Source organism: Orycteropus afer, unplaced genomic scaffold (genome assembly GCF_000298275.1).
Source record: "Orycteropus afer afer isolate SDZICR_OR568_19922 unplaced genomic scaffold, OryAfe1.0 scaffold00142, whole genome shotgun sequence".
In the NCBI taxonomy this organism is placed as follows: domain Eukaryota; kingdom Metazoa; phylum Chordata; class Mammalia; order Tubulidentata; family Orycteropodidae; genus Orycteropus; species Orycteropus afer.
Window position 1 is genome coordinate 4,132,428 of NW_006921729.1, and position 10,188 is coordinate 4,142,615.

Consider the following 10,188-nt stretch of genomic DNA (forward strand, 5'->3'; position numbering starts at 1 on the left):
TTATCTTCTGTGTCTGTGTTAATTGGTTTCCCTTTTCTTTGTTGAAGAGGGTCTGTGCAATCCTTCTGCCTAGTCCGCCATCTTGCCCCGCCCCCGAGGCAATCTAGGACATCTGATTTCTTGACTGCTGCTTCCATGAGAATTGATTGTGGATCCAAGTAAAATGAAATCCCTGACAACTTCATTATTTTCTCCATTTATGATGATGTTGTTTATTGGTCCAGTTGTGAGGATTTTTTTTTCTTTATGTTGAGGTATAATCCATATTGAAAACTATAATCTTTGATCTTCATCAGTAAGTGCTTCAAGTCCTCTTTACATTCTGCAAGCAAGGTTGTGTCATCTGCATATCGCAGGTTGTTAATGAGTCTTTCTCCAATCCTGATGTCAGGTACTTCTTCATAGAGTCCAGTTTCTCAGATTAATTGCTCAGTATATAGATTGAATAGGGGGCACTGGTGGTGTAGTGCCTAAGGCATTTGACTGCTAACCAAAAGTCTGGCAGTTCAAACCCACGAGCCACTCCTCAAAGGAAGATTGGGCAATCTAATTCCGTAGAGATACTATCTCAGAAACCCAAGGAGGAGTTGCTATGACTTGAATTGACTTGTTGGCAATGAGTTTGGTTTTTTTGGCTTATATAGATTGAATAAGTATGGTGAAAGAATCCAATCCTGATCCACACCTTTCCTAATTTTAAATCACATAGTATCCCCTTGTTCTGTCCAAATGATGACCTCTTGGTCTATGTATAGGTTCTGTGTGAGCACAATTAAGTGTTCTAGGATTCCCATTCTTTGCAATATTATTCATAATTTGTTATGATTCACACAGCAGAATGTATTTGCATAATCAATAAAACACAGGTAAATATCTTTCTAGTATACTCTGTTTTCAGCTAAGATCCCCCTGACATCACCAATGATATTCCTCATCCCATGTCCTCTTCTGAATTTGGCTTCATTTTCTAGCAGTTCTCTGTCAATTTTTGCTGGCATCATTTTTTAATATCTTCAGTAAAATTTCACTTGCATGTGATATTCATGATATTTTCCAATAATTTCCACATTCTGTTGGATCCATTTTCCTTGCTGCTCCCAGAAAGATACTGAGACTTTGAAGAAGTGGATCTTCAGCAAAAGTTAGTCCTCTACTGCTCTCCTTCCAGTCAATTGACCAAGTAGTTGTCTTCCAAATTGTTTGGTATAGATGAGAGAGCACTTCCAGTGCTGCATCCATTTGTTGAAACATCTTAGTTGGTATTCTGTCAAATCCTGAAGCTTTGTTTTTCACCAATCCCTTCAGTGCAGCTTGGATTTCTTCCTTCAGTACCATTGGTTCTTGATCATATGCTACCTCCTAAAAACTGATTCTTTTTGGTCCAATTCTTTTTGGTCCAGTGACTCTGCATTCCTTCTACCTTCTTTTGATGTTTCCTGTGTAATTCAATATTTTACTGATAGAATCCTTTAATATTGTAATTGAAGGCTTGAATTTTTTCTTCATCTCTTTCAGCTTGAGAAATGCCAAGCATGTTCTTCCTTTTTAGTTTTCTAACTCCAGGACTTTGCACATTTCATTAGAATACTTTACTTTCTCTTCTAAGTCACCCTTTGAAATCTTTTACTTCATCATTTCTTCCATTTGGTTTACCTACTCTGTTCAAGAGCAAGTTTCAGAATCTCATTTGACATGCATTTTGATTTTTTCTTTCTTTCCTGTGTCTTTAATGACCTTTTGCTTTTTTCATGTGTGATGTTCTTGATGTCATCTCACAACTCATCAGGTCTTCAGTCATTAGTGTCCAATGCATCAAATCTATTCTTGAGGTGGTCTATAAATTCAGATGGGATATACTCAAGGTCATAATTTGATTCTTGTAACTTGTTTTAATTTTCTTCAGCTTTAAGTTGAACTTGCATGTGAGTAATTGATGGTGTATTCCACAGTCAGCCCCTGGCCTTCTAATTGATGATATTGAGCTTCTCCATCATGTTTTTCCACAGATAGGCAATTTGATTCTGGTGTCTTCTATCCAGTGAGGTCCACGTGTATAGTCACCATTTATGTTATTGAAAAAAGGTATTTGCAATGAGTAAGTCACTGGTCTTGCAAAATTCTAGCATGAGAGATCTCTGATGTCTTATATGACCAAGATCAAATTTTCCAGCCATGATGCTCTTTCTTGTTTCCAGCTTTCACACTCCAATCACTAGTATTATCTATGCATTTTGATTGCATGTTTGATCAATTTCAAATTGCAGAAATTGGTAAAAATCTTCAATTTCTTCATGTTTAGCATTAGTGGTTGGTGTGTAAACTTGAATAATAGTGGTATTTACTGGTCTCCCTTGTAGGCATATGGATATTATCCTATCACTGACAGCACTGTAATTCAGGATCGATTTTGAAATGCTCTTTTTGATGATAAATGTGACATCATTCCTTCTCAATTTGTCATTTCCAGAATAGTAGAACATATGATTTTCCAATTCAAAATGGCTAATGCCAATCCATTTCAGTTCACTAATGCCTAGGGTATTGATCTTTATGCATTCCATTTCATTTTTGAAGACTTCAAATATTCCTAGATTCATACTTCATACATTCCACATATAATTACTAATGGATGCTTGCATCCATTTTTTCTCATTTTGAGTTGTGCCACATCAGCAAAAATAGGTCCCAAAAGCTTTACTCCATCCACATCATTAAGGGTGATTCAACTTTGATGAGACAGTTCTTCCTCAGTCATATTTTGAGTACCTTCCAATCTGAGGGGCTCATCTTCCAGCACTGTAGCAGACAATGTTCTCCTGCTATCCATAAGGTTTTCATGGCCAAATTTTTCAAAAGGAGATCACCATGTCATCCTTCCTAGTTTGTCTTTGACTAAGCTCCACTGAAACTTGCCCACCATGGATGACCCTGGTGGTATTTGAAATTCTGATGACATAGTTTTCAGCAACACAGTAACACTCAAGCCACCACAGTAGGACAAACTGATAGATGAGTGGTGGACATAGTTTTTCGGGACATTATTAATCCATAACAATCATTTATTAGGTACTTAGGATAAAACTGGTGTCCTTGAGCTCATACACTTAATATGGTTGACTGCTAATCAGAAGGCTGGAATTTCAAACCTATTCAGAAGTGCCTCAGAAGAAAGCTACAGTGATCCACTTCTGAAAAATTAGCCATTGAAAGCCATATGGAGCACAGTTCTACTTTGACACACATGGGGTCACTATGAGTTGGGATCAACTAGATAGCAAATGATTAGGATAAAGCTATCATGTGTAGATAATCAATTACATTTGCACTATAGTCCCAGCTTGATTCTGAAGGTTTTGTGCTCAAGAATCCTTGTGTGTCTTCTTTCTTTTCATATCTTTGCTGGTCCACACCTAATTCTTCGTTTTTCTTCCCCCCCAACCCCTTGCTATCCAGTCAATTCCAACTCATGGAGATCCCATGTGTACAGAGTAGAACTGTTTTCTTGGCAGTAATCTTTACCCAAGCAGATCACCAGGTTTGTCTTCTAAGGAGGTGCTGGGTGGGTCCAAACAGCCAACTTTTCAGTTATTCGTCAAGTGTAAACCCTTTGTACTGCACAGGGATCTTTCAGCCTCTCTATAAATGTGTGTGCTGCAAGTAACAGACTTAAGCCAACTTACACAATGAAAAAATGTATGATAAAAAAAGTCTGAAACGAGAACAGAGGATCCATTATGCCATGAAGACAGGTTGTCCCGTCCCCTCTCTCTGCCTTCCTCAGTGCTAGCTTTGTCTTAAGCTGGTTCTTCTCATGGCTATATAATGCTTGCAACTCTTCTAAGACTACGATCATAACAAAATTCCAAAGGAATAAAAGGACCATTTATTTCTTGTTCCTTTTTCCTTTGTCAAAGAACAAGAAACCTTAACAAAGTTCCCCCAGTGGGTATCCCTTTTCATCTTACTGGTCAAATTAAGTCTTAAGCCCCTACCTCACCAGTCTCTGGCAAAGAGAATATGATTGTCTTAAGATAACCATCTGGAGTGGAACACATATTGGGGCACTGGTCACAGTGATCACTACATGACAAGCAGGTTTTGCCTCAAGCTTATTTTACTTTCTCAAGCCAAATTCAAGTGGATATTTTTAATATTTATTTGGGTATTTTTTGTTTTTGGTTATTATATTTACAATAACAATTTTCACTCTTCATTTGCTGCAAAAAAAAGTCAATGCATTCATTTACTCCATTTTTTTTTCTTTTTTAAATCTGAGGAACTCACCACAAGTTTTCCTATCACCATGATCAACAGAAAGACAATAATGCACAGGTATTTGTCAGTTGCTTGCATACATTCCCACATGCTGTCAATCCATTCCCCACAGAGGATACGGAATACCACCAGGAAGGAGTGGTAGAAATCCTCCATGTGCCAACGTCGTCGGGAATTCTTTGAGGAGTTGAATTTGGAGCCAAAAAGCTGCATTCCAACTACTGAGAATATAAAGACAACAATGGCCAGGACTATAGTCAGGTTTCCAAGGGCTCCAACGGAGTGCCCAATTATCTTAATCAATGTGTTTAAAGTTGGCCAGGATTTGGCTAACTTGAAGACCCTCAGCTGTAAAAACAAACAACAAACAAAAATGGAAGAAAATCCGGTTAATGACAAATTCCACCTGCTAGCAATCAAGTACATGGCATGTTCCCAAACCAAGTATTTCTGACTTTCAAAAATCTTTTCAAGGTGAAACCCATCCTGAACACAGAACCAACTCCCCATTCCATCTAATACTCACCTATATCTGTTATTTTAAAAATGGAAATATTTGTCCTAACTTTTCAAAATGATAAAAATTTTGGACGCATGATGGTACACTGAGCACACATGTTTAGAAAAGAAAATGAATGCTGTGTAGACTCCTATACAATATACCAGGTAGGAGTCACCAGAATATAGCCATTGGGCCAAATCAGGCCTGTTGCCTGTTTTTGTGTGGTCTAGAAGCTAAGAATGCTTTTGATATTTTTTAATGGTTGAGAAAGAATCAAAAGATGAATAGTATTTCATGCACATGGAAATTATGCGAAGTTAAAATTTCAGTGTCCATAAATAAAGTTTTTTTGGAACACAGCCACATCCATTTGTTTATGAATACCCATGGCTGCTTTTCGGTTCCTGGATGGTGCTAACAGTTGGCCTTCAATTACTAACTTAAAAGTTGGCTTTGGACCCACCCAGTGCACCGTGGAAGAAAGGCCTGGCAATCTGCTTCTGTAAAGATTATAGCCAAGAAAACCCTATGGAGAGCAGTTCTACTCTGTAACACATGGAGATGCCTTCAGTTGGAACCTACTCAGTGGCAGCAGGTTTGGTTTCCTTTGGTATGGTTACTTGTGCACTACAATGATAGAGTTGAGTAGTTGCAACAGAGATATGGCCCATGAAGCTGAAAATATTTATCGGGCCCTTCACAGAAAATGTTTGCCAACCCCTGCATTTTATAACCCAGGCTACATGTTTGAATCTAAACTTTATAACAATGATGAAAGTAATGTGATATTTTGTACCAAGAGAAAACAGGCAACCAGAAACCCAGGGTAAGTACAATTTATCCAAAGAGAAATTTTCTCCATGGAACTTCATAGATCTTATAGGAGATGACATCCTTAGAGAAAATACAGCAACCAGTTTCTTACGTTATTGCTTATATTAATTTTCAACGTAAAAGGATGATTTCTCCAAAGCACAGTCCTGTAAGTATCAACTATTTGGGGGTAAAAATGTTGTAGTCCAGTAAGACTTATGCCATCAGCTACTCAGAGGGCAGGTAAGGAATAACTGTGGTTCTAGTGTCCCATAAAGAAAATGCCACAAAATTCCTCACCTGAGAGCATGGCTGTAATAAGCCTAAATAATTGTAATGGAAATGTAATTCTGCTTACTCAAGTGTCAACGGAACCTTAATTAAAAGAAAACAAACAAACAAAAAAAAATAGTTGCCCTCGAGTTGATTTTGACTCACAGTGACCTACATGCTACAGTGTAGAACTGTGCTCACTAAGATTTTCAATGCCTGATTTTTCAGAAGTAGAGCACCAGACCTTTCTTCAAAGGTCGCTCTGGGTGTGTCTGAACTGCCAACTTTTTGGTTAGTAGTCTAGAGTTTAACCATCTGTGCCACCTTAAACAAACAAACAAAAAAAACCTTTCTAAAACAGCCTAATAATATCTGACTTTGAGCAGTGTCACCTTTCTCCATGCCCCAGGTAAAAAATGCATACTTAGGTAACTGAATCAAGTATCCTAGGTTTAGAAATTCTATCCATACCAAAACAAAGTAGTAAGTATCTTTTTCAAAAGACAAAGGCTATCTTGGAATTTTCCTAGTTCCCCTATTAGGTATGACTCCTCTGTTGCTTTCTATCCACACCTCTCATGGAATCTGTCACACTCTACCTGGCATCATGGTCATTTCTGACTTTATCTTGTACTACCTCTTGACTGAAAACTCCTTATAGATAGTGCTTTGTGTCTTCTCTCATGTCAGCTCATATCAGGGGCTCCACAGTGGCTGGTAGAACACCTCCAAACTGGTGGAATGGAAGTAAGATGGTACCAGCAGCCTTGTTGTGAGACAGTACCTTGTTGTGAGACAGTACCTGCTGGCAGTGTCTGTCCCATTCCTGGGGTCTGTGGTCTTCACCAACCTTGGTGAACTCAGATGAGAGGCCAGCTGGCTCCGAGTTCCATGTGGAGAAAGTGTGTTGGTGGAGTCATGCACAAATGAAGGACCAGGGTCTTGACAGTGAAGTATATAATTTTGGCTCTAGTTGCCTAGGGAGTCATCCATGGGGTTGGGGGAGGCATTCAGTTATGAGAAGACTCCTTGGAGCTTCCCAAGGCCATTAAAGACATGGGTGGGGAATGAGGAGGAAGTTTTGGTTCTGAGGATTAATTGTAAGATGAGCTAAAGCTTAGTCCAAGACATCCATTCAACTCACTCAAGACTCTTCAATTTGAACAACTAAATTATACAGAAAATAAGAAAGCACCTTACCACTCTTAGGGAATGGAAGAATAGCAAAAGTTTTTTTTCTGCAAATACATTGTTCATCATATCTGCAAAACTCAGAAGAGCAACAATGCTGTCAAAAATGTTCCAGCCTCGGTGAAAGTAGTGGTAGGGATCAAGTGCAATGATTTTTAGGCACATTTCTGCTATAAAAATGCCACTGAAAACCTATGGTGGGATAAAGAAAAATGAGAAAGGGAGCTACCACCTTTTGGAGACACAAGAATGGTCTAAGGGAATTACAGAGGTTATGAAGAAATGGAATGTGTTCTCATAGTTGACACAACACACTCTAAAGACAATTATCTTAAAAGTCCATTTACTGCTGTAGCATGAAACTCACTATACCTTTGCTCTTCTCTGCACTCCCCTGACCCATGATGCCCATCCCAATGTTACCAAGCATTCAGACATCAGGATGACAAATGAATATAATTTCCCATTCTGTTGAAAATAAGACACACTCATCTTGGAAGATGGCAGGGTGGAAAGAAGTGCCAGGCAATACCTTCTCTTAATTCTCTTTAAAATACCAATTAAAACCCCCAAATGGTGGTGGGGAGCATGACAGATATGAAAACTAAGGATCTATCGTCCATAAACCTGGAGCCAGGAGTTCATCTAATCACAGCAGCAATGAGTATCATTCTGAAAGAGGAGTCATTCATTGTTCATTCAATCTCAACAATTTATTCAGAAAATAAATAAATGAATGAATGAATAAATAAATAAATATAAAAGAGGCCCAGAGCAAAGAATTAAAAAAAAACTCTGTGAGGGACAGTGTCTTTGAGCAACTCAATTATGGGATCAATCCTAGATTGGTTATATGTAAAAGGAGGATTGTTGTTATTGTTGTTATGTAACGTCAAGTCGGACCCGACTCATAGTGACCCCTCCTTGGGTTTCCAAGGCAGTATCATTATGCAAGTAGATTGCCCAACCTTCCTTCCAAGGAGTAGCTGGTGGGATTGAACCACCAGCCTTCTGGTTAGCAGTCAACTGCCTTAGGCACTATAGGAATATAATCCTCAAAATTCATTCAGAATGCAGAGGTCATTGTTCCAGAAAAAAAAAGGAAAGCATAAAGAAAGAAGAGGGGCAAGAGTTATCAAAAATGCTAAATTATGTGTTTTTCATGGGCAAAACACAAAATCATTGTTTTGTCTTTGTCTTTGATAACTAGGCAAATAGAGTGTTGAGAAGTTTGCAAAATGTTGAATAAATAGTAACCCAAATTAAAAATTAAATAATCTGTCATTCAAATATTTGCAGAAGATAAAATAAAGCATTTCTTTATGGCAAATATTACATCCTTTATCATATACACAAAAATAAATAAAAATGAAAAAACAATAGTATGAAAATAAGGTGATATAAAAAAGTATAAAGCCTCAAAAAGTGTCAGATATACCACTCACTCTCTACTACAGTTCTGAAAAAAAGTCATTAATGATTAAGTCTCCCATTATAGTAACTCATTATCTGCTTTTTATTAAATAATTCAATTATTTACTACTTAGGAGAAACATGCCTAAAATAAAATGATACAAGTTTAAAATAAAAGAATAAGCAAAGATAGATTCAGGATACACAAATAAAAAAAAATCAGAGGCAAAAAAATTCAAAGCTTATCTCTATCTTTTCCCTTTATATGTTGCTATTGACCCCTGCCCAATGCCACAACCAAGCAGTGTTGTCTGCTGTAGATAATGGTGCTAGACTGAGCTCCATCCCCTTTTGCCTCACTCCTCTTCTTGTCTCTTTCAGGTTGTCAGATTCTGGGTCCCTAGATGCTTTGGGACCATTGATTTTGTGAATCCAACTCAATTGCTGTTTGTAGCTTCTTAAAAACTCAATGCATTCCCCTTAAGCTAAGAGATTCCATTTCCTAGTCCAGTTCCAGAGAAATCTACAGACTGACTTAGTCCTGGCCTACCCATCAGACAAGAAAGGTTTGTACTTCTTCCTTGGAACTCAAGGTTCTAAGGCTTCCCCACCACCACTGGGAGAAGGTGGGGGTGGGGAGGATGCGGTACATGAGGTGGCTGCTTCTTTCATATTGCTTGTCTAAAGAATGGGGCACATGGTATGGGAGTGTGGGCTATGTGGCCAGGTTTCCATATTCTCCATCAGTTTTCAGGAGCCAGGGTGCATCTGCTGTTCATGTACTCAGACACTAGCAACATATCCCTGTGGCTGCTTCTGCTCTGGAGAGAGTGAAGAAGAATGTCACTAAATCGGTTAAGTCTGACTGCAAAATGCGGCTTTACTTGAACCTCCCAGGACACCTGTTGGTGTTAGGTGCTATTGAGTCAGCTCTGACCCTATGCACAACAGAATGAAACACTGACCATTCCTTAAAACAGCTGCTACGCTTTAGGCCATTGTCGCAGCTACTGTGTCAATCCATTTTGTTGAGGGTCTTCCCCACCTAGCCAGGGTTAAATCTGAGAGGGTGGCTTTTCTCATTCCCCACTTCTCAGCAGATGTAGTGATGGGCAGACTTTCTTTGTAGTTGGGAAGCCCTGTCCAGAAGAATGACTCGGGGTTCTTGGATATTCTCTGGAATTTACCCAATAGCCCCATCTACCAGAAGATGCTGAGAGGTGGGGTCTGCTGACTCTGTTGACCTTGCAGACATAGCATTCTGTCTCTACGTGAAACAACACTATCAATCCATTTCTGGGGCTGCCTCAGGAGGAAACATCTGAAGACTTTGTCTCAGGAGCCCAGAGGGCATTTGCTGACCTGTGTGTTCAGTTTATCATGTAGCATGGAATCTAGACTGACCCATTCATACCCACAAGGTACCTCTCTGCAAAGATTGTATGGGGAAAGTTACTCAGATGCAGACTGCTTGTAAGGAAAAGTATCCTGGTCTTATACTGCAGTCCCACTGTATCTCCACTCTCATGGGAGGGACGTGGTACCAAGGTGACATATCTCCAGTTACATATCATCCTAAACCTGAAGCACAGAGCAGCTTTGTGGACCAAGTTCTGATTCAATAGGTTCAATGGGTTCATCTGATTCAATAGGTTCAGTGGGTTCATATATATATATATATATATATATATATATATATATGGTGGCATAGTGCCTAAGAC

At 38.8% G+C, this 10,188-nt stretch overlaps 1 protein-coding gene across 1 annotated transcript in view; it reads right to left on the reverse strand.

Moving 5' to 3' along the window:
* The window catches only part of SCN11A (sodium voltage-gated channel alpha subunit 11), a 141,026-nt gene that overhangs the window by 77,248 nt on the left and 53,590 nt on the right, over window positions 1–10,188 (reverse strand). The window contains exons 13-14 of the mRNA XM_007945722.2: window positions 7,064–7,246; window positions 4,285–4,623 (exon numbers count right to left, since the gene is read on the reverse strand). Coding sequence (XP_007943913.2) covers window positions 4,285–4,623; window positions 7,064–7,246 — 522 coding nt within the window. The remainder of the gene's footprint in view (window positions 1–4,284; window positions 4,624–7,063; window positions 7,247–10,188) is intronic.